The following is a 27,374-nucleotide window of genomic DNA, read 5'->3' on the forward strand; positions in this document are numbered from 1 at the left end:
AATTTCATTTGATTTTTAACTAGAAATTCTACTTAAGCTCAACATTAAATTTTGATTAGGCAAATATCAATTTCCGAATTCATTTTTAGCCATAAACTTGCTTAGATCTTTAACTATCAATTTACATTTAATTAGACGTAGACGTCAAGGCTCGCCACTGACAAACTATGACAAGTTAGTCTTATGCCTTGTTCATGCCGTTTTCTTGGTGCTTTTCACTTCACATTACACAATACCATTTTGTAGAAGTTTCTCTTGTAGTGTCCAGCTGCAATGCAGGCGAGTCTTTGGAATTACAAACACACTGAGAGCTGAACAGAGCCACCCGCTGCTGAACGCCGCTGGCATTTAACTGCACGGGGGTCTGAGCACAGCTTTGCTGCCAAGTTTTGTCGGCGACAAAACGACATCGCTGCCGATTGTGATTATCGCGCCTTTTGCGGGGTCTTAACCTCGCACGGAGAATTGACCAGTCGTCGTAGGAGCAACAACTGCTCGTGCCTCTGCTTGTCTTCCATATATATAGAAAATACATAGCTGTATATATATATAACTATATATATATTGCATGTGCCAGCAAAAAAGATGTGAAGCACAGTTTAATATTTGTTTTCAATGTAATAAATTTATTATACTCTGCTTGGGCACGATCCATGTTCGAGTTGGGCTGTGAGTCTTGTAACGCGCGACCGAGAGAACATTGTCGCTCGAGTGCGATTCTTCAACTGATTTGTGCAGCGATCGCTCGGACAGTCATTGGATTTTTGAAAATAACCATCAATTTATTACCGAGCCGCGATCTCATCTCTCTGCGAGTGTGTGTCTGTGTGTGTGCGTGCGTCCGACACGCCGCCCTCATATACGTACATATAGAAATGTAGCTGATGATGTAGTACATCAACTTCAATTCCGCAACAGTAAAAAGAACGCACGACCCGCCCGGCACAGCGACAGCTACAGCCTCAGCCTCAGCCACAGCCACAGCCACAGTTGATTATTAACTAAGCCCGGCAAATGTCCCGCATTTATAGATGTAGTCGAAATAGCAGCCCCCTCTTTTCATATGAGATTATTTTATCTCAATGCAGCTTGTTACAGTTTATTTTTTCAATCTTAAATCGCCATCATTGCCGGCTTTTCACACACACACACAAGCGGACAAACATACTATATACAGATTTAGAATCAGATTGCCTTCCATATAATAGATTAGACTAGGCCCAAGTGCGAAATCCCCTATATATATGCATATATGTACATTCAAATATATGTATATATATATATGTGTGTGTGTGTGTGTGTGTTTGTATAAAATTCATAAATAATATTGCTTGAAGCATTTGGTCAATTGCTAAACAGCTGCTGGGCGTGTGCATTCCATTGAATTTGATGCACTTTGGCACAGGGCAACATGAGGGTCAATCGGAAACACCCGAAAATTTATGAATATAACACACTGAGGGTCACTTGAATAGAAAAATAGAAACATTTCAAAGGAAACAAAAAAAAATTTAATAAACTTAATTGAGTTAAGAAAATTAAATTCAATACAAGAAAGTGAAAATTGAGCATTCGACAGACATAAGAAAGCTTCTAATGAACAAACGAAATAAAAATAAATAAATGGAAATAATAAAATAAATAAATGGAAAAAAAATATTTAACAAATTAAAGTTCGTTTTATTAGTATTCTAATTAATTTAAATTAAATTTTTACTTAGTTTTACAATATTTAATAAAATATTTTAATTAAGAGGAAATCAAATTATAATTAAATAATAAATATAAATATAAATATAAATAAAATAAATATTTTAAAAAGAATTATACAAAATTATTTATATAAAAAATTAAATATATATTAAAAAATATATATTATATATGCTAAATATATATTATATAAATTAAATATATATTATATAAATTAAATTCAGTTTATAGAAATTTTAAAATATCTAATAAAATCTTATGCAAAAATAATTAGTCAAAATTATAAATTAGTTGCGAATTAAGAATGACAAATTAGATAGATTGAAATATTGGAGAGGCTATAAATAGACTTAAGAAGCTTGAACTGACATTAAAATTTTCAATTCGGTTATTGTGCATAAAGAATCAAATGAATTTCTAAAATTAAAATAGATTTTTGAAAGAAAATTACTGCGACTAAAGGTGAGCCATCCACAGCGAAAAGTCTTGACATGTATATAACAACTAACTAATCTGCATAATTGTGTATGTTTATGTGACGTCTCCAAGCATGAGCCTAAAAACGAGCTAAACTTCTGACGGCTGTATTCACATGTATTTGCCTTAGTTGACTGAGGAATTTCAATTAATTCAATTGAAAGTTGGATGGCGCAAGTACGTAAGTAAGTAAGTGACATGGTGGGGGGCCGTGCCGTGCCAGATCGGACTGAGCGGCATTAATTTGGTCAGCGTCCCTCTAGTCGCTCTAGTGTGAATGTGAATTTAAGATTCAGTATATGCATTATACAAGATGTGGCTTCCTTATTACGGCGCATACATGATTTAATAGGCACGCACACACACGCGCGGTATAGATGAGGCACGTAAGCGATTGTGAAACTCAGGACAGAGGCAGCTCATCTTAAATAGCTCTTATGGCTGGGCTGAGGCCACCACCCACTCACGGCGAGCAACACATAGAGACATAGGCATCTAAGTCTACAAATGCGAGTTTTAAGCGTGGCGCTTTCACCACAAACCTATAAAAAGGAACGACTGGGGCTAAACCCTTGCCCGGTTAGCCTAGAATCCACTCATTTGAGTGCTACATCGATTTTCGCATACATTGTTTGCTCGATGGGGGCTGGGACCAAAGATTAAGGTGAAATCCACAAATTTGGCGCAAATGAATTTTCTTTTTATGTTTTTTACACATCTTAAATTTTTTATTATTATGCCATCCTTTGTTGTACATTTTCGATCCTCATTCTATTACACTTAGGTTTCGGTTTCGGTTTCGGTTTCAGTTCCCCCTGCTCGCCACCCAGTCACGGTCTCAGTTTCGCCTTTTGCCATCCATGTATGCGAATTGGAGAAATTTGCGTGCGTGTTTTGAATGAGAATTTGTTGCATATTCGCCTGCCTCGTTGCCCTTTTTATTCTATTTTTTTCCTGCTGTTTTTTTTCTTGGCCAAATGGAAAAAAATAGACGTGCTCAATAGGAGGCAGAAGTCGCCAGCTGTGTAGGTGGTGGTGGCAGCCACAATACTGGGAGCACTCGCTCGCGTCTATCTGCAGTTATAGGTTGTAGTAAATACATACATAGCCATGCGGATATGTATGTAAAAATGAGGAAGAAGATAAAAAAAAAATAATAAAAGCAGCAAATTCCCCTGTTGCGTATGAATTTTTTGGCTTCTCCACTGAAGTAGAAAACATTTTCGCTTTGGGTAAATGTGATTTATATTGATTGTAATCGTGGGAGTGGGCAACCACCTAACTACAATGCGCGTCGAGTATCAGAGAGCAGCAGACAAACGGCAATGGGTACGACAACGATGGCTCGGTTCAGCTATCCAAAAAGCTACGTGAACTCAAAAACCAATTTGTACTTGATAGATTGAATGCTACAAATATATACACATATAGATATCAATACGTACGTATGTCTGTCTGTATGTAAATGTGGACATCGAGTGTGCATTCTGTAAGAGCACTTATTAAGATATATTATTATTTTTATTTCAGCTCTGACCCGGGCAAGGCTTGCACTGTTTTAATGCGGCTTAGGCAGACCTGCGCCCTTCCGCTTCTTTTTCATACACAAGTCAAATAAAAAAACTACGTGGGAGTCCTTGATAGATGAGTTGTCTAAGTGGTCCAGCCATTGCAGCCATTGAACAACGAGAAATAGAATTTGAGAGTTGCCAAGTGATCAGATTGCAAGTATTATTAAGCAAGCATATATAATTATGTTATTAGTTTATTAAAATGTGCTGAAATTTTAATAAAAACTATATTTATTTTTGCATTAATTAAAATACTTAAAAAGTTGTTTTTTATATAATATAGGTTGATTTTTTTAGAGTTATAAAATTTTAAATTTCAATAAAGTTAAGAAATCTACGTTTTATGTCAGCAAAACAAGCTTTGCTGAATAGATTATTTTATGACATTAATGTTTAAATATTATTTCGACTATGTAGCTTTTATGACTGAAGTATACAAGGCGCAATATAGAACACAAGCTTGCACAAGTTTGCTTACTTGATATGTGATACAAATCTTAGCTTAAATTTAGTTCTGACTTGTTGAGTTTACTCTGAGTTGCTAATGTTTTCTTATTGATTGATTTCTAAATTTATTTTAATTCTTCAACTATTTAACATTGCTCTGACCTTTTTCAAAAGTTGTATTGCTTATGCTTATTAAGTTTATCCTATTTTTGTAAACTGATTTTTATACGTGGCCACAGAGTGAATCGAATATACTAGCTATTATATTGGCTTACCACGTGTTCCTCTGCAAGTCAGTGCGCTGACAGAAGTAAGAGACTTGAAACTTGAGCTTCGACCCTTGCTGAAATACATAAGCGCAGCAATTATTTGGATAAAGTATTGGAAGCACTGAAACTATCATTTGATATGCCATCGCTTCAGGCAAAAAACCAAAAGTTCTCTTTGGCAGATGCTTTGTTTTATGTATATATAAACTGAGAGGTTGAGCTGACTTTGAACTATATTCTTAAACAAAACAAACGTTTTAGCTTAGAGAATTCTAATTTGGAATATATTTTCATACAAGCAGAGCCTAAATATCAATATCTATCAATATCAATTATCAACTATCAATAACAATCGGAGAGTTCAGTTTGTTTTACAATTTTTTATATTTTTATTGAGTTAGTTTTGACCTCCACATGATTGACAACAAGTTTTTTATGTAAGCTGATTGAGAAAAGCGAAAAGCAAAGACTTAAAGGTTTCATGACCAGAAGAAGCGACTATATAACTATATATAGTCTTATGCATATACAACTACTGTGATTAGTTTCATATCAATTGCAATTTGTAATCAATTTTTGTATCATAGATCATGAAAAGGAACTATAATTAATTGTATTATCTAAAGAACTATAAAGTTTCTTAACATTTGCTAATTTGAGCATACTTTTATGCAACTTAGATCCTTAGCCTCAGGCTGATATCGCACACATTTGAATGGATGGTCTCTCTGGTTAGATATTGTACGCGAGTTATTTTGTAATAAAATCGTAGCTGACATTGCTGGGAATTCCAGGCGTAGTTTTCTCTGTCAGAGCGTAGTCTGTCTGCAGCCAGCTGACTTTGACGTCCAGCCCGAATGCAATTAACGTCTTTTAGTTGAGGGAAAAAGTGGGCACTTTACACCGACAAAACACCTACTGAATGGAAACTGTGTGTGCGCGCTGCATATGCAGGCGTTCGTCGTTGGCTCGTCGCGATGAAAGAGCCCTATTAATGCAGCCCGCACATAAGAACAACGGAGACGCATGGCATGGCACGGCATAGCAGCTACCCCATAGAATGAGGCATGCGACATGATGCCATGCTGCCACGCTGCCATGCTGCCACGCAGCATTCGGGCGGCTGCCCCGTATGCATCGCTCTGCCTCGCCCGCTCTTGGATGCGAGTTACGTTCGTGGCTGAATGGTTTGAGTGGCATTTGGCTTTGGGCTGCCACGAATTTGACTTTGTGTGACGCATTAGATGAGTAGCTAGCGAGCCGGGCTAGGCATTTCGTGTCAAGGACTTGGACTCCATTTTTTTATATAATTTTTCTTCATCTTTTTTTCAATTTTAATTAGGTTGCCACACGTTTGTACGTGCTAAAAATCACATATCTGGCTTCTAGAGAAAGGAAAAGCAGCTATGCAATGGCAGCGTCTAATTACCTCCGCCTTTATCGCCGAAGGTTAACATCAAACCCCAAAGTCATGCTCTCACATCCACATAAATCACACACCACCCCCACCCACCCATACACACACACACACACACACATACACACAGAGAGTCTGCTGCTCAAGCTCTCGTTCTTTGTGGGCAATTTGTCAAATGTTGAATTTCGCCCAAACCATTCGACGTGCGCCGTGATTAACATAAAACCCAGCCACAGTGGTTTGCTGCCAATGTCTGGCTGCAAACTTTGTTAATAATGCTTCTCGGAATCGAGCATCAATCTGTACACCTGTCCGCTTGGCCCTGGCTACACGCGCATTTGCCAGTCAGAGTGCGTTAAATATGACATATGCTTTGACTTCTGCCCGCCAGATAAAACTGTCTGAAAGCAAATATATCTGCTGTGGCAGACCAAGCAGGGAAGCGATAGGCTTTGCTCGGTTTGCTTAAGGATCTGGTTAGCTGATTCTATTATGAAGCACATCATTCAGCTAGTGGAACTCCTTGCGCCCAACAAATTTCTTTTCATCCGCAGACATATGTAAAAACAAAACAAGAAAAAATATGTGTTTTAGCTGCCTGACTACAACTCGCTCGCCTTTTGCTTGTGCGACTTTTTGCCGGTGCCAGGCAAAGCTGAGCTACTTATGCAAATAAACGTGGGGTGTGCGAATGGGCGTCGACTCTGAGGGGGCGTGTGCCAAAGCGTGTGGCTGGGTGTTTTGACATTGCCTGACTCGCTCGGTCGCCCGGTCGCCCGGTCTCCCATTCGCTCGCCCGGTCGCCCGGTCTCCCATTCGCTCGCCCGGTCGCCCGGTCTCCCATTCGCTTGCCCGCTCGGTCGGTTGCTGTGAAGCATATGGAAATACGATATTGTTAATTAATTTACGCTTTTATTGCTATTCTTGCCTTCCAGTCAGCAATTTGCGCCGAGCGGACAGCAGCATTCGCATGCGGCCCATATCAAAACGGGGCTCAAGTCAGAGTTCATATGTAAAAATATAGTAAATCAAATGATCGTTGACAATTGGGAAGGGTTAGTCTTAGAAAAAAGAAAGATAGGCTTTCGATAGTTTCCGATTTCAGACTTAAAATTTATTATTTACACAGTTTAACATTTTTAATCAGATTTTTATAAAACATGCTGTAAATGAATTTGAGAAATTGGTTAATAAAATAATGTTATATATATTTTTTTTGTGTTCCGCATGAAACACTATACATAAATACCATTAAGAATTAATGAGCAAAATATATCTAACAAAATATAATTTTATAAATATATATAAAAAATATACACTAAAATAAACAAATAAATTGGCATTTTTCACAATTTATTTTTATTTATTTAATTATTGCACTACTAAATATTGCTTTCTCAAATTTTCAAATTCAAATTTAAATTAATTAATCATTGCCAGCCAGTTTTTATTGTGCTGCCAGATAGCTTAAGGCAGTTTCGTACACAAACAAAAGCTAAAAAACATGAACACAATAAGAACTAAAATCAAATAAATATCGTAAGGGAAATAAATACAGGTTTTCAAATTCTAAGCTACACAGTGCAAAATATACGTGGAGACTATGCAAAGGTAGGAGTCCATGCTAAATTAGAACAAAAGGACTAAAGGTACAAATTGTAGACATGCTTGTTATCGTACACATCGGCAAATCATGAATATCGTAAGGCAGCAACACTTTACGATATAATTATACATTTATATGTAAAGGTTGATGTCCATGCTAGATTACAACATTGCAACTTTAAATATAATTTGAAAACATTTGTTTTATTTTGATTTTTATTTAAACTTCTGAATTCCTGTTGGCAGTGTCGTACAGTGGTGCTGATACATTTGTAATAGAAAAATCGTATCGTCCAGTGTCATTTCGGCTTTGGACAAGGTCTTTATGCGGTTCTTAACTTTATTTAGTATTTCACATTCGGGTGGTGTAAACGTCTCCACAATCTACAAAAAAAGAAGCACCAACAAATGAATTGAGTTTAAAACAATTTAGAAGAGTCAGTTACCTCCGCAATATATTCGTCCGATTCGCCACGCTCCTTCATCGCCTCCACTATGCTGTCCAGCCTTTGCGATTTCTCAATCAACCCTTTATGCTCATTTTTCTCATAGTTAGAACGTCTTATCGTATTGTACAAGGACTTGAAGCAATTGTCCAGCAACATTCGCACAGTCTACAATGGAGTGTTCGATATAAACTAATGTTTGACTTCAATGAAAGTATTTGCATACATCTTTATCTTTGATTTGAAATAGGTAGAATGCCTTGGCCGGACCACTCCCTCCTCCGCCGGGCTTCTTGATAACTTTAACATGTATGAATTGTTCCTGAAAGAGATTATAGGCAAGGGACTTGGCCTCCTTTGCTGGTATCATAGCCTCCTTTTGTAGATCTTCCTGTTCGATGAATTTCTTAACGCGTATCACACGAAATATACGCGCAGCTTTCGAGCCGAATCGTTCGGTTATAACAGCCTCCACACAAGCAAAGGCCAACGATTCGAATGTCTTCTCCATGTCCACCAAATACTGACCACCACCCATGTCGCCCACTTTGCGGAGAAAGCCAAGAGAGTCATCCACTGAAAAAAATGTTAGTTCTTATAGAGAAACATTAAAAGTTATTATGGATTTGTTTACTTATCAAGCATATATACTGATCCAAATATTTAATCAATTCCATATTATTCGATTTACGCTCAATCGCTTGTTTTATCTCCACAAATGTGACCAAGTTTGAAGCTTTCTGTAAATGATAAAGGATTTTTAATAAGAATACTTTGGCATGCATTCAAATCTTACTCTCTGCCACGGATCGGTGGTATTATATATGAGGTTTAAGATAAAACTAAAGCATTCAGCGGCGTTTTCTCCCAACTTTCGCTCAATGGCAAGCTTCATGATGTCATCCCGGAACTCTTGATGGAACCGATCATAGTTAAGGCTCCACACGATGGCCCCATCCAATGCCTTCGATAGAGTCGCCTCGCCTTTTTGGATCTGCGCCAACAACTGTAGATCTATGTTGGGTGGCACAAAGAAGCCACATTCGTTTTTCTGGAACTTGGGCACAGCCTCATCCTGCTCATCGCCTGGCATCAGTTCCGGAATTTTAATGATGTAATGATCGGATATCATTTTGATAAATGTATCTCTATAAGTTTCGGCACTCTCCGCCTTGTTTTCACCGTCAGATAAACATTTGAGCAATAAGCCGGTTGCCGTTTCCGAGCCCGCATTGAGCAGCTCCTCCGCTATTGAAGCACCTACATTCCCGTACTTCGTCTGTACAAGATGAATATAGCTAAAATACATGACTCGATTAGTTATATATAATTCAAATATAATATATATATTTAGCCAACGAACCGGGAGTATCGAAGCAGGCATATCACATCTTCCCGCCTCAGCGAATATTCGGCCAGAAATGGGTTGTTCTTGGATGGCTCAAAGTTGACCAGACGAAATTTGATCAGAACCGCCACAGCGAGCACCACTTCCTTACGAGAGAAATTCGTGCTGCTCACAATTTGTGACAGTGTGCGCGTGGTAGCTGAGAAGAGGCAATCCGCCACGGACTGTACAACTTTGCCAAAGCATTGCTCCAGTATAGATGAGCACAGGTGTGCATAGTCAGCAGACATGCTTATTCTGTTTAACAATCTCGATCAGCTTTTATTAAAGACCAACAGGCAAAATATAAACAAACTAACCGGCCACATTGAGCCCGAACTCCCACAATAATATCGATAAATCGATATTTTAGTGTTGAGAAACGTTTGAAAAGCTGTACCACAAAATATATAGTATGCAACTATATACATCCGAGTACAATTTTTATTATATGTGATCTTCAAAAATGTTAATAAATAATGTTCTAATATCCTTTTATTTATAGTTAGCTAACCCCTTTTATGTAGCGACTTAACAATTAATAAAAAGAATTCCGTAGAAATATATGTACCATTTCATACGATCTAGTGTACAATTTTTGTATATATGTACTACATGTGATTGTCATCATTGTAGGTACCAATCAAAAAAGAGTTATCGATAGTTTTAAAAGAAAAACATTGCGCAGCAAAATATTTACTATAAATATTCGCCTGGTGGGGCTTATGCCAAATAATTGGACTGCCTGATAAATTGTCCATGCAGCGAAAAATCATTTTAAAATCCATGGGTAAACAAGCGTGCGGCCGTTATCAACAATACGCACGACCATTCATAATAGTGTCTAACGCTTTTGATTTTTACATGGAACTGGATATAGAGCTAGAGCGAACACATTTCTAGACAAAAAAAAAACAACGTAATTACAGGTTAGATTATGCATTAGATAAGATAGAAAGCAGTTACTAATAAACGCATTTCACCACAAAGAGCCCAATGTCGGAAGTGACCGAGCCGGACGCTTCTTCCGGTTACCAAAGCCGTGAGCTCGATGAATTTCGCGTGAACTGGCAGCGCGAGCTTCACGGACAAAACGAATGCTCGCAGGCAAAAGATCAGCCGCCCGGCATTCATGACATTGAAGCGCAAGCCAGGGCTGAGACCCTCTATCGCACAGCCGTGGAGTTGGAGCAGCGAGGCAAAGTGTATGACGCTCTAGCCTACTACCGCAAAGCCACCCAAATGGTACCTGATATTGAGTTTAAATTTTACGAGCAGCAAAAATTAATAGTAGATGCCAACAAAAAGTATCATAATCTACCCGGTGATTTTGCTAAGCAACTTGATTTGGCCGACAAGGAGGCTAAAGAAGATGTAGAGCCAATTGATGGTTTGTATGAGAAGTTCCTGCGTGATCTTTGCTGTGAGGAAATCTACGGAGGCAAAATCGTTATAAACAGTCGCGATTCAAGTGTTTTAACAACGGGAAATAATTTGCACATTTCCGATCTACCACCTGAGATTTTAATCAATATATTGCGTTGGGTGGTATCCTCTCAGCTGGATATGCGTTCCCTGGAACAGTTTTCAGCTGTTTGCAAAGGTTTCTATGTGTATGGGCGAGACGAGGAGCTATGGCGATTGGCTTGCGTCAAGTAAGAAAACACAGATTTAATGCTTGTGACAATGGCTAACTTACCTTTCCTATTCGACAGAGTGTGGGGCCACAATGTGGGCACGTTAGATGCGAAGGACGGTGGTGCATGCTACGAGACCTGGCGGGATATGTTTATAAGGCGCGATCGAGTACTATTCAATGGCTGCTACATCAGCAAAACCACCTACTTACGCATGGGCGAGAATAGTTTTCAGGATCAGTTTTACAGGCCGCTGCAGCTAGTCGAATACTATCGCTATATACGTTTTCTGCCCGATGGCAAAGTGCTCATGATGACAAGTGCTGATGAACCAGCGCAGGGTGTTAACAAGCTAAAGCAACTCTATCATACACGTCCTGATGTGATGCGCGGTCGTTATCGGCTCTTTGGCAGCACTGTAACTCTGATGTTGCAGAAGACACAACAACATGCCAGGACCACGGCACAGCGACATCGTCGTGGTAGTCTGATGCCCGGAGAGGAAGACAGTACCAATACGCAGTATGTGATTGAGCTACGCATCATGAACTCACCCAAGCGACGTTTTGCGCAGCTGGTTTGGTCCAACTACACGTTGGTGCAGCAGCGGAATAAGGTGGAGCAAAGCTCTGAATTTGATTTAACAGCCGCCAAGTATCCGCCGTTATGGTTCTCCGCCGTAAAGAGCTATCATCTGGATGCCGATGCGCCGCTCTCTTAATTTTGATTTTGTGTAAATAAAACAAATTACATAGCGTTTCTCTAATTAAAAGTTTTTAGTGTGAGTGGAAATAACGAGTCGTTAGCAACTATGCGATAATTCGGCATTTGCTCTCTAAAAGCGTACAACATTCTTAACAACTAGAGCATAAAATCATCCTAGGATAAGTGAAAAAGCTTAGCTTTTCATTCTCTAAGCTAATGCAATTAGCAATTGAAATAAATTGATCTTTTTGACTGGAGTTGATCTAAGTTTCGGACTGAACCACAACGTGCTCGTAGCGCATCTGATCGGGCGTATCCCAGCAGCTCTTCAAGCAAGTAAAAACTAACACATTGCCATATTCAATTGGGGCATTGCAGGAGTTCTGTTGGAATCGCAGCTTTGGGATCAGTGTTGGCAACAGCTGCACCTCACAGATAGTTTCGCCCTTGCAATTTTGACACTTTGGCAGCGGCTCGTTAAACGGTGCCACCAGCAGTGGATGGGCATCACGAGAATATCTGCAACAGGTCTGGTTAAACAAGAGGCAAATTTAATTAGATTATTTTATAAATACCTCAACAACTGGCCTGGATTTTCTTGTATGGTTGTGATAAAATTGTGGAACACCACATCGCCATGGGCTGGCAGCGCCTTCTCGTACGTCTCCTGCTCATCGCATGCCTCGCTACCGCCGGCGACTGGCGAACGCGCAGGATTCTCATCCTGCAGCTTGTACTCTTGATATAAGTCGCGTATGTGATCCATTGCAAGTGAGCCAGCATAGTTATCATACTCATCTTGCTTTGCATTTGTCTCGACATCCACAGCAATATAAATTGACTTAAGGGTTAGGTCCTTGATCTGGGACAACGGCCCCAGCGTGGCCGGCAACGAAGTATGCTTCAGCAGTGCAATTAGATCCCGTTCCGGTTTCTTGGGTGTATCGACAAGCACGACATCCGTTTCTGGACCCTCGATTTCAGCGCATATCATGGCTGTAGCGCCTGCGCCTGCCCCAGCTCCATCGTTACTTGCCGTTGGCAGAACTGCTGCCGCACAATTGGCATTCGGATCCTCACCAGCTTTTTCAGGAGAATTCATGTCGATTTGACCAAAGCCACAGACCAAATCGTTCTCAACCGAGGTACTTTCATCGTCATCGTCATCATCGCCCAACTTCGTTCCGACATCATGCGCCACTGTACCTGAGATCTCGAATTCTTCATCGGGCTTCTCATATTGTAGGCCATTTGGTCTGACATTGCCATTTCGCTCATTCTGCTCGTCATCGGCCGTCTGGTCCATGGCCTCGTCCACGATTTCCGGTTCGCCCCAGCCCCAGTCATCTGCGCCGCTACACCAATTTACCTTTGGCAAGGCAGTTGACTTGTTCTTCTTCTTGTTCTGCTTGTTAACCAACTTGGGTGACTGCTCGGTTATGATATCAAACTGATTATCTAGATGCTGGGTACGCACGCACACCCAGCTTTTCTGATTCTGCGAGCAGGCCGGGCTTACACAGGCAAATACATACAGATTGCGATGAAACTGCGAGCGATCCAGGGGCGCATACATTTGGACGATCAAAGGACGTGCCATGCCGCACAGCGGACACACGGGCACGGTTACTTCATGTCTCGGCCAATTCTATTGGAAAAAAATCAATTTTAATTATGTACTGTCTCTCACCAATTGACTGACTACGTTTGTATGTATGTAAGTATATATGTATATAGATTTTGTTAGCTTAACAGCTCACAAGGACTTGCCAAACGAGAAGTCACATGCAATTAATGGAGTGCTCTACTACTAGATATATTTATGTATATTTTTTGTGTTATAACATACATTTCTAAATCATACGTAAATATATACATTCTTAATTACATAGAAAATTCACTGTCAATGAAATACTTGGGATGAGTCCTTTAACAGGAGCTAGAAAATCGCTCATCTCTTGTACTTACTGGTGTGCCACCGATTTTATTTGTACAGCTATTGAGGAATGCAGCCTGCTTGGCCGTAATTTCCTCATCTTCATAGCCTAAATACACCGTCGATTTATTCTTTGCCATTTTTTCATCTTTTAAATTGGTTTTTAGTTGGACACACACGAAATGTAACACACACGTTATCCTATCGACTTAGAGATGGTCGTAATCTATCGATAAGCCATGATGGACTAACATCGATATATAAAACAGAACTGCGCTCCAATTCAAAAATATGAATGACCCAAAAATAAATTCAAATCTGTTTTAATATTATTATTATTATTTAAAAATAAATTTTGAAAACCAAATATGTAATTTCTTAATTTACATAATCGTATTTGATTCGTAACAAAGCAACAGTTGTTTTGACATGACATTTGTTAAGCTCAAGCTTTCACTGTTACTTGTACACACACAGGATGTGGGGGAAAGCTTTCGAATCCTTTCACTTTTATTTGCTGCTATTCAACTAAAAAATATTTCAAGTGCTCGAACAGCCAGTGCATAATTATTAATAAACTAGCTACAGGCAGTGCCGGACGTGCAACAAAATGTTGAATATTTCACACAAAAACATTTAATAATAAAAATTTTATTTTAGTTTTACAAAACTAATTAATTTTTACTGTGTAAATAGATTGTATTAAAAAACAAAGACTTTGAATACTGTATTACTACGATTAGTATATGTTATTAGTATAATATTTTTTCAAATGCATCCCATTTCGAGCTCTCGGTCAACAAAATAGTCATTGTCCTGTGAAAAATCGATTGAATTTTTACCGTGCTTCACTGCGTGCTGTCATATGTGGAGCTTTTGTAATTTAGTTCAATAGTAATCAAAACGCAATTTAAGCATAAGCATACCATTTCCGACAAAAGCAATATAGAGTTTAATTTAAAGAATTGTTAAACGAAATACAAAAACACGACTCTACGCATGAACAACCAACATGATTGTTACATCTGGTGTGGATAGCACTGCTACATTGGGTATGTTTTGTCAATGTCAATTTTCATTTGTTTACCGAATGAGCAACTGAGTGGGGTACGGTGGGATATGTCGAAGAGTGTCAATTTGTGGCCTCACGATTGGTTAGGGAAATTTTCTAATGTATGTTCATTGAACTTAGCGAGAAAAGCTTTCATTAAGCATTTAACAAGATTAATTATTTTCGTTTGATTAATGGTTGCATGATAGACAACTTAGTTGAAGCTTAAGACTTAGAAGTATTCATTCTACTCTAATTTTATGTTTTGCAGCTATGGTTCAGAAAGGGTTGTCCTTATTCCTCGTCAACTTAAAAATTACTAAAAAATATTTCATATATTAATATATATAATATAATACACAGCGGAGAAATAATATAATACACAAAGAGAAAAGTCATTAGCTTCATTTATGCTACCTAGAAGATTGTCGGACCATAGCTCTGCTTTAAATAATGGTCTTTCAGACTTTTATAGACCATTCCAAACTTCTAACGCTAATCAATTTGCAAGGCTGACTTGTCTATCGCTGCGAGTAAGGAGTTCTCTGTATTATGTTATTTCTATATTATGAATTCATTAAATTTGTTATGATTTTTATTACATCCTAAACTCAGTGGAGCAGGAAATTTAGAGATGGACGCGAAACAGACCCCATAAAATATATATATTCTTCCTCCAAGGCCGTCTGTCCGTCATGAACACATGAAATAACACATAGCATGGCTCGAAAAGCAGTTCTCGCCGGGTTCACGATATCCCCCAGTCTGGCTGTCCCCACCACAGCACTCTTACTTGTTTTGACTGATTTAAAATTCAAATAGTAAGAACTAGTTCAATTACCCCATTAATAATTAATAAATCCAATTGGTTGCAGGTACTGTTGAGGTCACGACCTTATTGGGTGCATTTTTCGGTGTCTTGGTGCTACTTTTGTTGCTTTTCTTATATATAAGTCGCAGATGCTGTTTTCACCATCGCCATGGCATCAACTGCTGTGACGAGCGACATTTGGCAGCCAAATGTGTGCAGAAGATTAGTAAGTAACTAGCTGGAGCATTTCAAATATTTATTTAACCATCAAAATTATACTCGCTTAGCACGCAAACGTCGCTATGAGAACACCAGCTCCGACTCGGAGGAGGATATGCTACGACGCCTGCGATGGCATCAGCAGAATAATAATCTATTGCCAAATGGCAAATTTGTCGGCTATGGCATGGGCATTGATCAGCGGAATCCATTGACCGGCCAAAGTTTCAATTATCATCAGGCTGACCTGCAGAGGGTGACAGTGACACGTGACCCTTTGGCCATTGCTGAACGGGGCAAGGTCGGCATACCGTCATCACATAGCGAGTGCAGCTCCAATGACTCCATCGAGGCATCTGTCGACAGCCAAACGGGCATTTTGACAGCCGACAGCAGAGGTACAACAGCTACATAAGTGACTCTAATTGATGTGGATATAAGATATATAATATATACATTTTCCATTTACCATTTTCCATTTTCCATTTGCAGCTGTGCCGGCTGCATCGGCACTGAGACACTCCTATGCCAAGTCACAAAAATATCAACATAAGGTCGATGTGCAGCCACAAAAAGCCGAGAAGGATAGAGATAGCGTGGTTGTGGTGCCAATTACTACTAGTTTAAATAGCAACAACAACAACAACAATAGCACAACTAATCATAACTTCAATCAAAACAACAGCAGCAACAACAATAACAACACAGCTACCAACAACAACAACAACGATGATGTAAGCAAAGCTCAGAGCAATTTTATAGGACTGATCAATTTTTGACCTTAGTGTAAAGAAAATAATTTGAAAAAGAAAACGTTTTAGAAAAACCTCGTTCAGAGTAAGATAGATACCTATTCTTTTGACTATTTAGTCCCTTTGCTCTTTGGTTATATTGGTTGTCTGATATTCCTTAGGTTCTTTACTCTTATCTTATATCTACAAGTTTATCCTAAAAAATTCGTTTTAGCCCAATTCTTCTTACCTTTCTAACTATGTTTAATATTATAAAATGCTAATGAACGTTTGCTCATATATTTAAAAGTATACATTAAAAAACAAATACTAACTCCTAAAAGATCCAAGATATAGTCTAATTTTAACATGAAGCTAGAAAGACGGCGAAAATCAAAATCAAAATTTCTCAGATATCACTTGTTTAAGGCTTAACCTTATTAGTTCTAAGGTATTTTCATTAAATATATATATATTCTTCATTTCATTTGGCTAGGAACCTCTTTTTGATACCAGCGACTTGCGTTCGATCAAGTCGGATGATATGCTGGTCAGTGATGCTAAGATCACAGCTCCGCGAGGGCCCATTGAGCTGGAGATGTCGTTGCTGTACGATGCGCCAATGAGGAAAATGACGGTGCATGTGATGCAGGCGAGAAGTCTGCCGCCTTTGGCCAATGGTCAGCAGACGCACACACAGGTGAGCAGAAAAACCTAATCAAATTACCAAATATCATATCTTCTTTTCGTTCAGGTGCGCATGCTGATGCTGCCAAATAAGAAGCAAAAGCACAAGACCAAGATACGCAGCGGCGAGAATCCGCAGTATATGGAGAGTTTTTTGCTGCATCGTGTCAATCCAGAGGACGTTAACAACATGGGTCTGCGTGTGCGGCTGTATGGATGTGAACGTTTGCGCAAGGAGCGTCTCATCGGCGAGGCTTATGTGAGCTTTGCCACCGTCGATTTGGAGCTGGAGACCAATCTGTGGCTGCCGCTGGAGCCACGTGTAACAACTTCGCTTTTGGGTTCGACCAGTGATCTGCTGAGTCTGGCCAGATCGGACAGTGCTGGGTCCACATCCTCCATGCAGCACGGAGGCGTTTCGGAGCTGCTTTTGGGTCTGAGCTACAACGGAGTGACGGGTCGTCTCAGCGTCGAGATCATCAAAGGCAGTCAGTTTCGTAGTCTGACGCTGAACAAGGCGCCGGATACATATGTGAAGCTGTGCATGGTCAGCAGCATTGGCCAGGAGATTTCAAGAGCCAAAACGTCCATACGTCGTGGACCCAATCCGCTATTCAAGGAGACCTTTGCTTTCCAGGTGGCTTTGTTTCAGCTGAACGATGTCACGCTCATGATCTCGGTGTATGCCAAAAGGCATATGAAGAAGAATGAGATGGTCGGTTGGTTTAGCCTCGGTCTAAACTCATCCGGACCGGAAGAGTGCGCCCATTGGGCCGATGTTTGTGAAATGCCAAAAGGTGAGATATTGGCGCGATGGCATGTGCTGGTGGATTCCTGATTCGAGCAGTTGGGACAGTCCACGGGACGCAGCAGTAAAGCGTTCAAGAAATTGAGCTTTGCTGCGTTCAAGGACCGGTCCAAGGATAAAACGCGTAAGGAGTCCGACGAGGCTCAATTCCCTGCAGACAACGCGGTTGCAGTCGACATTGAGCCCGGCCTGGAGCTGGATTTTGTGTAGAAAGGTTTACTTTAACTTTTCGATTGGAGCTTTTTTTTTGGAATGCAGTGGAGAACCAAATTATTTTGATCGCTGATCGGAAACTTTGTGTTCCCCCAAGGACTACATATTGTATTTTTTGGAAGATCTGGCTCGACCAGATATGAGCCCACGGGCGGGCATCAAAAAAGTATTTGTAATTTGGAAACAAATCAAATTTGGCAAACACACGTTTTTATTATAAAGTGTGAGAAAAAAAAAAAACAGAAAAACCGAAAACAATTAATTAGAATATTAAAATTTTTGTACGCAACTGCATAAGCATAACTTGTTACTATAACACAAAACCAAGGAAAAATTTAAACTTTATAATTGTTTGTGATAATGAATATGATATAAAAGGAAAAACAAAGAAACATTGAGGGCGCGACATGTCATTCGCATGTCAATTTTTTGGAATTACTATTTCTCTGCAACTCAATTTAACCGCAAAGGTTTTGATGGTCTAACAGGACTAGCACTTTTTTATTACATTATTATAAATAGAAAATACAAGAAAGAAAGTATAAATTATAACATACCTTACTTAGAATTGTTAAACAGCTTAACCAGAACATTTTGCCAGGCGATATGGGCGAAGAAATGGGCCTCATAACATCTGCAAATACCAACAAGAAATAGGAAACAGAACTTTTACAGCTATTAATACACACAGCTATCTAAGTCTGTATATCCAATTTCAGACTGTTCTGGTTAACGATCTGCAAATTAATAAAAATAAAAAAGACACAGCAACAACAATTGTAGCCAACGCATAAAACATTACAAAAGCAACAAGAAAATTCTTGAAACAAGAATATTCATACGCATTGTTCCAGTTTTTTATATGAATAAACAAATTCCCGTACCTTTGGATACAAATTAAATAAATACGCACAAACAAAAATCTATTGTAAAACCGAACGGAAGCTGAGCAAGAGAACGCGAGAAGCAGATGAAGTTGATATTGATAAGAAATTTGACCCCAGCAACATTTAACACATATTTATATGCTGGTTGCTTGGAATATATATCTACATATATATATGTAAAACAACATTTAATGTTGTTGATGTTAGCAGAGAGAGAAACTCTATATACTTATATAGCTAAAGGGTTTGTGTGAAGCGGAATGGAACTATCTAAACTATAGCAAGAAAATGGAAAGCTTTAAAGAATGTCTGTACTAAATTGATTTTTTAATTGTCACAGCAAGTATTAAACTATGTACAACAATTGCTCATATGCAAACAAAAAACCTTAAGAACCTTAAAAACTAGTTTAAATATTTTATTACATACACACATATATACATATAAATTTGTATCTTTTTAACAATCTGTATGTTTTTGATGTCCAATATTTTATAATCACAAATTCAAATTGAATATGTGTTCGTTGTTACTAAACTTTGCGATATAAAAAGTTAATCTAAAACTATATATATATATACAGTTATATATATATATATATTTAATTTTGGACACAAAATGTTTGGAGGAAAGGGAAAAACAAACACACTTAAAACTTGTCAAGTCATTTTTATAAAAACATATTTATTATATAAGCTTCTATGTGTGCATGTAACTTGAATCTATTATTGTTATTATTATTATTATTATTATTATGATACATCAGTGGAAAGTCATGCAAATAAATTGAAGTTTATTTGTAAAGTACTTCAGACTCTTTGTAGTAACTCCCTCCATTAAAAGAAAGAAAAGAAAAACAATGAATGAAGTGATTGGATTTTCCTGGAATAGATTACAAATTTCTATTTTTCAATTTAAAGCAATTAAATTGTCATTGTTGATTATTAAAATAATAATTTTAATATTACATAATTGTGACTTACAGAATAAAATGATAACAAACAACAGACACGTCGATCTAATGACGACCAATGTTACCTAACACTTTATATCCATCTACTGTGTCTACTACTTTTTGCGCTTTCGTCGAGTCTTTTTTGTATTTGCCGCATAACTGTCATCATCGTCGCTGTCTGTGGCAACGTCCTGAGTGTCTTTCGAACTGGCTATTGCCTGTGGCTGTGTATGCTGCTGTGCATCCCACTCTTTACGCAGCTCACTGAGCATTCCAGGGGTTAGTAGACCTTGCGCTAAGAGTCTTTCCGTTAGACGTCCACGCGATGAGCTTGGCAGTCGTGGCTCCTTTATATGAGTCATGCGACGCATCTGGAAGTTCGGTGTTTCGCTTTCCTGACCAGCCTCTGTGTTCTTTAACAGGCGAGTTATCTGAAAAACGCCCTGCTGTATAATCTCATCGAGCTCTTTTTGGGCCTCGCGCACGTTGGCTGCCTCAGGAAACAGATCCATAAATCGATAGCTGCAAGAAAATACTAATCATTAAAGAACTGAATCAAATAAATCAATTTATTCCCTCCCACCTTAGCCACAAATACAAGTCCATGACGTCGAACACGGATTCTAAATGGACTAGATCCAATATAGTTCTAGGCAGCTTAAACGGCCAACCACAATTTCTTTTAATGAAATCAAAGGTTATGGGTTCATTGCGACTATATTGCCGGGCGATCTTCAAGAACATGGAACACACAAAAGGCATCTTGCGATTGATGGGCGCACAGCAGAAAACATAACGTGCTCGCAGTGGCAGCGGTACGTGATTTATCATCTCTGCAAGGAACTTGAAATCTTCGATATTGCACATAAAGTAAAGGGAATCATCAACAGTACAGAGATTCACAAATATATCCATCAGATTGCTCAATGATGAGTTTGGCAAATGGTAAGCGTATAGCTCTATTTGATCAGCGGTGGGATGGAGACCAGCCTTTTTCAAAGGTTCTGGCGTCTGACTTAGAATACGTTGCAGAGTCTGCAAATCTTCAGATCTGAAGGCTGTCACATAGCCATGCTCCCATTCGGTACGATAGCGACCAGCACGACCAGCTATTTGAAGGGCAGAAGACACAGAAATCGTATCGATCTCACGTTCGCCACGTTCGTTCATTGTGGGCTTAACCAACGAGTAGAAAATAATGCGACGAATGCTTCTGCAATTAATTGCATTAATATAATATTTTAAATATCTAATTAGACACTTACAGATTTAAGCCCATTCCTATAGCATCGGTGGCCACCATTACTTTGCAGCTGTTTGCAGGATCATTGAACTTGGCAGCTTGTGCGAGTTTTGTGCCCGGTGGCAAACCGCCATAGATAACAGCAACTTCCTTGCCACTATAAGATTTTCGTGCACAAGTTAAAGAAATGCATTTCAGATTCAGATTTGTTACACATTTACCGCGCTTCAATTTCTCGAGAAACAGTATAGATATCATGTTTACTAAAGCAAACAATACAATCTCCAGGCATAACATTGTCTAAAGAACCCAGAGCTGAATTTTCAACCGTTAGCTCGGTGAGGCGATCGTATCGACGGACCTCGACCGTTTCGCCAGTGGTTTCACATATCTTCTCCAGCAACTCCAGAGCACCTGCTTCCCCGCAGACGTGCACCTCATCGGCAATCAGACCCAGGAAGGCTCGTGTCCAAGCCCATCCACGCTGTTGATCACGTATCTGTTGTATTTCATCAATGACAGCGACTTCATCTGGTCAAATACAAGGAGTTAGAGAGTGGTAAAGCATAGATTGCGTGTACTTACAAGGCGTATTCACTGAGGTCATTTCAACGGTGCAGGCCACATGATTTGCTGGCGAATTTTCACTGATACCAAACTTGCGCTCCTCTCCAGTAACAAGATCACACGGTGTCCCACGTTCATTGGCCTTGTTGTAAACCTCTGTGGCGAGCAGCTTAAGTGGTCCACAATAGACACCCGACTTGGCGCTCAAATACCTTTCCATCGCATGATATGTTTTTCCAGAGTTTGTGGGTCCGGCATGGAAAACTATCTTGCGTGTTATGGCCCGGGCATTTGTATACCAATTTGCCGGTTGGCGCAAATCAGATATCTTTTTCAAATCATCCATGCAGTCGAGATGGGGAAACATGGTTTTCGCATGGCGCAAAAAGTAGGGAAAGATGTCGTCAATGTGGCCGGCCCCATGCATTATGTCGCTGAAAGTTATGTGGACGTCAACTGGAAGATTTTCAGCCTCAATGCAGTAGCGCCGAAATGAGCCAAAGGCCTGCTGCTGTAGATAAGCTAGGAGACTACACATTAAAGGAATGTTTGACTGGCGCCTATTGCTACTTACAATCCAGTCCATTCTCGCTGCAAAGTGTTTTGATTTCACGACGTTGCGCAAATTTGTTCAGAATCTTCAACAATTCGGACTTTTCCAGTTTGCCTACCAACTCAGATCCCACGTCATCGTCATCTACATTGGCCTGCACTTGCACCGGCTTAAAAAGCGCCGATACATTTGTTTCATGTTTCCTATTACGCGAAAGCTGAACTGCAGCTCGATGAAATGAACATTCGTCGATGGCAAATCCGTTAGCGAGCCTTGAGCGTGCTGCGCAGAGCAGGCGTCTGCCAGTGGAAAATACATAATTCCTCGAGTTGTGCATCGAGCGAGCACCGGCTGGTTTTTAATTGAAGAAATTCAAAATAAAAAGAATAAGCTTCAGAAACTGAGCGCTCCACGTTGTGTAAAACACTATAAAACAGCTGTGACATAATGTACATGGTACGCTGCTCATTACTCGAGGGTTCTTTTTGTTTTGTTTTGTTGTACTAAAATACCAGCAGTGAAGAAATACCACACAACAATTTGAGTATTTTTTGACAGAAATCTATCAGTATATCTAAATCGTTGTATTTTCGTCGACATTTGCCGCCATTCAACGTACTTTGTTTTTATAACAGTTTTATTCAAATTTAAGCTACATACCCAAATATTGGCAATTAAGGGAAACATATAACATCGAATTAAACAGAAAATTTCCTATCACATAGGTTCTATGATTAAACTTAAAGCATTTATTTACTTAACAAAAAGAAATCGATCAAAATAACCTTAAATCACATAAAAACATTTTCTCATTGACATTTTTGTCAACCTGAAATGAATTGAATTTGAATTAGTTTTTCATAACACTGCAATACGTGTTAGTGGTTGATTGTTCCGGTTATAATTTTGATATTTTTTTTTATTAAGTTTTGATTGCGCATTTTTGTTTCTTAACATAAAAAAAATTAAAAAATATACTGAAAAACATTGCATTCGTTCGCGCATGGTGAAGAAAAGACATCGTCGATACATTAGAATATCGATATAATACAATTTCATCGGGTGAGAAACGTGGTTTGTTGGAAGCAGCCGGAGAAGGTAGACGTTGCTCTGTAACTTGTGTAAACTTGTGAAAGAAAAATAAATTGTTAAAAAAAAGAAAAAGTAAGAAAGAACAGTTTAAGTACACAACTTATAAACGAAAAACGATGGAAAATCAAAGCAACGAAGCTCCCGTTGCCGCTGCCGCCGCCGCGGAGGTATCATCGACAAGTAAGTTTTCGGGGTGAGGGACAGAATTTTCTGTTTGCGAGCTAGTCATTCGCATGTACATATACGATAAATGTGTATGTATTTAAGTATTTATTTGCCGGGCCAAATATTTTTGCAATATCGTGCTTTGCGCTCTGCCCCTATAAACATTAAAAGTGGAACAAGGGCAAAGGATCAGTTCTGCTTGCCTACATATTTTCTCGTACGGCCATTTTTCTTATAGCAAATGACAAAAGTTGTCAAATTGCCGCCATATTTCTTTGATATTTTTTATACCTATTATAGCGGTAAATACGAGCTGACACACTGTCTGTCACTTCTCTACTAGAAAACTGTAAAACGGAAAGCAAAACGAGCAAAGAATCGAAAAAGAAGTACAGCAAAAAGAACAACAATTAACAAATGTGTATGTATGGGAAGTGTACGTATACATATACGTATAAACGTTTATACATATATTCGTATGAGCTCTTATTTTGTTGCTCAACAATATAGTTTTGTGTTTTCTCCTGTTAATTACGTCATCGTAGCGCGCAATTTTATGCTCAAAATGCTACAAGTGCTGCAATTAGAATTTTAAACTCCAAAATAATACGCAATGAATCATTTCGGCTATCATTTTGGCTGCTCTTGGCCCATTTGACTATTTTTCATTCTTTTCTATTTATTTTATTCGTTCTCGCGCTAATGTCATAGTTAGCCGAACTACGAGTGTGTATGTATGTGTGCATGTGTTTGCGGTCCCCTTGCTCTTCCTGCAGGCAGCAACAGAACTACACTTTGCATATACATCTACTACATACATATTAATTGAAAAATTCGCGCGTCTTGATGCGCTCATCGCTGAGAAATGCTGTGTGAGTGTATGTGTGTATGTTTGGAACTGAGCGACTGCGTGTGTGGGTAAATGTGTGAGTTGCCACAGAGTTGCCAACTTATTGGTCATACGTCAATATCGATATTTTTAATGTTTTGGACACACGCACACACGTACAACGAACTTAATTTTAGCTTTGCTCTTTGCAATTTTAATTATTGTCTTATTTTAAATACTTGTGTATATGTATGTATCTTGAATGCATTTATTTTCTGGTTTTTTATATATGTATATATATATATTTGTTTTTGAGCGGCGACAGCAAATGTTAATTGTAGTTGTTTTGTTTAGTTATACATAGTGCCATTAATTATTATTCTATATGAGTAAGTGCGTCGAATATCTTTTTCTGGGCGTGAAAACCGGTTTATCAGCTATTATTGAAATAGTTGTACGACATGAACCTGATGTGATAACAGGCATGCTTTAATCATGGGTCAGTGATAAGAAAACAACTGCTGACAAATCAAAATGATTCCGTTGTTGCCGGTAATGCGAGATTTTGCTGCACTCACTTTCTTCATGTAACATGCGGTCGCTCAGCTTTGTGCTCTCTGTCAGTCACAATCTCTAGTCCAGCGCGGCAGTCGCGTTTGTTTGTGTTTATTTTTAGCCCCCCGAACGCCATCCATGAACGATATCAGCACGCAAAGTCAATTCATGTATAAATATATATAAGTTCTGAGTTTATTCATAGTAGGAACCCAAATTAAATGTCACGTTAACAAAGCAGCTCCTCTATCTACTGCTTAGATAAATATTAATTTTTTAAAGTAAGCAGCCCATATTGGTTATACTGAGCGTATAAATACTTGTTAATATCAGCTAACTAATATATAGGCGTTTCATTAACAGCTCAGCCCGCAGAGCCAACAAAGCGCTCGCTGCGCGTTCTAACTTGGAAGAAAATTCAAGAGGGCAAAGTTGGAATCGGCTTCAATGGTATATTCAACCGTATTCCTGCGTTCGTTGATGCCGATAAGGCTGCTGCATTGCTCATTCAGGAGGAGGAGTTTAAGAAAGCACGTAAGTTATGCTTATTTTTTTTACCAGCCGAACAATCTATATAGTTATTTAATCTGCATACGTTTTTATAGAGCACATCAAAGTGAACATTGATCGCGCCTTGCACGATTTTAAGGAATTGTCTATGTTGGCCAATAAAGCTGTATATTTGCCCAGTACTCGGGACTCGCCCGCGCTTTGCCTTAAAGTCGATGTGCCGGCCGATGCTACCGATGATCAGAAAAAAGAAGCATTGCGCGTCCAAGATATACAAAAATTCCGTTCGGAAATTGGTCTGGACAGCAATCTGAAGCTTGATTTGGTTGTCATTGGTTCAGTGGTGGTATCACGGGATGGCTATCGTATTGGACGTGGCAATGGTTTTGCCGATTTGGACATTGGTTTGCTCATTGAGTTGGGCGTCATAACGCCTGAAACGGCAATTGTAACCATTGTGCATGACGTGCAAGTTGTTGATACGCTGCCCGTTAACTTGTTCCAAAAATACGATACACCAGTGGACATTATTGTAACACCCACCGAGGTGATACGTGTGTCCAAGCGCTTGCCACGTCCAAGTGGTGTTTTCTGGGAACTGTTGTCTGAACGTCGTTTGAAAATTTTGCCTGTGCTGCAGCAACTTAAGGAGCAACTGGAGAAATCGGGTAAGAAGATAACATTGAAGGAGGAGGATACCGATATTGAGCAGCATCAGAATAGTAGACGCCGTCGTGGACCGTTGCGTCGTCGCTTCCAACGAGGAAACCCAGGACGCACCACCTCACAGACTGACAACGAACAACAAGGCGTATGTTTGCGAAATAAGTTATGTCTAAACAGATTATTTTTATATAAATATTTATTTAAACTACAGGACAATGGGCAGAAGCGTACGCCACGCCGTAAAGGTCGTTTTATCAACCGTCGCAGACGTACAAACAAGGTAAATAACAATTCAACAAATTCCTCGAAACTATTGATAAATTTACCGTTTATCTTAGTCTGAGGGCGACCAGTCTGGAGTCGAGGTTGGTGTTAAGAGTGAAGATCGTAAATTTGATGAAGGGGGTGCGGGTGAACGTCGCCCCAAGAAGAAGAATCGTCCGCATCGTGATTTCTGTGTTAAATTGACAAACCTGACACGCGACATTCGCGTGAAGGATCTTAAGACAGAGCTGCGTAAACGCGAATGTAATCCATTGTCGATTACATGGAAGGGTACGTTGGCAACAAGCAACACATTCTCAATACAATGAATATGTTAAATTATTCAATTTGATTTACAGGTCACTTTGGAAAGTGTTTCCTGCACTTTGGCAATCGCAATGGCGCTCCGAGCACCCAAGATGATGTTGACAAGGTGCTCAAGTCGCTAAACGATCTCTCGTTGACCATCACCACCGGAGGTGGTGAATCAGCACCGGCTGCGGGGGCCGAAGAGCCACCAGCCGAGAGTGCGAATGCTCCAATGCAAACGAAAACCATAAATGTCAATGTGGAGCTACTTAAGTTTGGCGTCAAAAAGAATGCTGGTGGCAATACTAGTGCTGGTGAAGGTGGCAATGCCAATGTGAATGGCGAGGACGGCAGTGCTACTAATGTCGGCGAGGGTGGCGCTTCACGCATCGAGTCTGTGGACACAACCACAGTATAGTATGACCAATTCGGTAGCGCTGCCACAAAAAGGCCACGGCGGATGTCCGCCGCCAGCGCCACATGTGGAGTTCAACGAAAAAGAGTAACATTTTGTTTAGACACAACACAAAAGTAACACAAACAAAGCAAACACAAACTGAATTGAGCTCCAGAATCGGCAAAGATCACACACACATACACAAATACACACACACACACCAACATACATACAAACTAAAAAAAAAACAAAAAA

General features: G+C 39.3%; 6 protein-coding genes across 7 annotated transcripts; 3 read left to right on the forward strand and 3 right to left on the reverse strand.

The window, feature by feature from the left end:
* Window positions 1-7,694: 7,694 nt before the first annotated feature.
* Window positions 7,695-9,685, reverse strand: LOC111605517 (DNA-directed RNA polymerase III subunit RPC3). The gene is made up of 6 exons (XM_023324075.2): window positions 9,306-9,685; window positions 8,739-9,240; window positions 8,577-8,682; window positions 8,169-8,518; window positions 7,943-8,110; window positions 7,695-7,880 (listed from the first exon to the last, which is right to left on the reverse strand). The coding sequence occupies exons 1-6, from the start codon at window positions 9,578-9,580 to the stop codon at window positions 7,713-7,715; spliced, it is 1,569 nt and encodes a 522-aa protein (XP_023179843.1). The 5' UTR covers window positions 9,581-9,685; the 3' UTR covers window positions 7,695-7,712.
* Window positions 9,686-9,975: 290 nt separating this feature from the next.
* LOC111605544 (F-box only protein 9) lies at window positions 9,976-11,706 on the forward strand. Its single transcript, XM_023324106.2, has 3 exons — window positions 9,976-10,258; window positions 10,320-10,984; window positions 11,045-11,706. Exons 2-3 carry the CDS (start codon window positions 10,326-10,328, stop codon window positions 11,685-11,687), a joined length of 1,302 nt encoding a protein of 433 aa, XP_023179874.1. The 5' UTR covers window positions 9,976-10,258; window positions 10,320-10,325; the 3' UTR covers window positions 11,688-11,706.
* Window positions 11,707-11,926: 220 nt separating this feature from the next.
* LOC111605543 (programmed cell death protein 2-like) lies at window positions 11,927-13,831 on the reverse strand. The gene is made up of 3 exons (XM_023324105.2): window positions 13,640-13,831; window positions 12,247-13,319; window positions 11,927-12,190 (listed from the first exon to the last, which is right to left on the reverse strand). Exons 1-3 carry the CDS (start codon window positions 13,745-13,747, stop codon window positions 11,935-11,937), a joined length of 1,437 nt encoding a protein of 478 aa, XP_023179873.2. The 5' UTR covers window positions 13,748-13,831; the 3' UTR covers window positions 11,927-11,934.
* Window positions 13,832-14,314: 483 nt separating this feature from the next.
* Window positions 14,315-19,186, forward strand: LOC111605505 (synaptotagmin-14). The gene is made up of 6 exons (XM_023324055.2): window positions 14,315-14,659; window positions 15,534-15,695; window positions 15,757-16,086; window positions 16,181-16,422; window positions 16,916-17,119; window positions 17,174-19,186. The coding sequence occupies exons 1-6, from the start codon at window positions 14,620-14,622 to the stop codon at window positions 17,942-17,944; spliced, it is 1,749 nt and encodes a 582-aa protein (XP_023179823.1). The 5' UTR covers window positions 14,315-14,619; the 3' UTR covers window positions 17,945-19,186.
* Window positions 19,187-19,973: 787 nt separating this feature from the next.
* On the reverse strand, window positions 19,974-23,066 carry LOC111605503 (ATP-dependent RNA helicase SUV3 homolog, mitochondrial). The gene is made up of 7 exons (XM_023324053.2): window positions 22,993-23,066; window positions 22,354-22,683; window positions 21,798-22,301; window positions 21,434-21,743; window positions 21,235-21,369; window positions 20,553-21,182; window positions 19,974-20,491 (listed from the first exon to the last, which is right to left on the reverse strand). Exons 1-7 carry the CDS (start codon window positions 23,024-23,026, stop codon window positions 20,083-20,085), a joined length of 2,352 nt encoding a protein of 783 aa, XP_023179821.2. The 5' UTR covers window positions 23,027-23,066; the 3' UTR covers window positions 19,974-20,082.
* A 260-nt stretch (window positions 23,067-23,326) lies between these two features.
* On the forward strand, window positions 23,327-27,263 carry LOC111605592 (methenyltetrahydrofolate synthase domain-containing protein). 2 transcript variants are annotated; one of them, XM_023324196.2, is made up of 6 exons: window positions 23,327-23,604; window positions 25,322-25,507; window positions 25,579-26,294; window positions 26,361-26,429; window positions 26,488-26,704; window positions 26,773-27,263. In XM_023324196.2, the coding sequence occupies exons 1-6, from the start codon at window positions 23,541-23,543 to the stop codon at window positions 27,138-27,140; spliced, it is 1,620 nt and encodes a 539-aa protein (XP_023179964.1). In that variant the 5' UTR covers window positions 23,327-23,540; the 3' UTR covers window positions 27,141-27,263. The 2 variants fall into 2 exon arrangements, with proteins under 2 accessions (XP_023179964.1, XP_023179965.1); XM_023324197.2 differs by having other exon boundaries at window positions 23,331-23,604; window positions 25,337-25,507.
* The last annotated feature ends 111 nt before the right edge of the window (window positions 27,264-27,374 follow it).

The sequence above is a fragment of the Drosophila hydei genome, unplaced genomic scaffold (assembly GCF_003285905.1).
Source record: "Drosophila hydei strain 15085-1641.00,03,60 unplaced genomic scaffold, DhydRS2 tig00000290-arrow-arrow-pilon, whole genome shotgun sequence".
NCBI classification, from domain to species: domain Eukaryota; kingdom Metazoa; phylum Arthropoda; class Insecta; order Diptera; family Drosophilidae; genus Drosophila; species Drosophila hydei.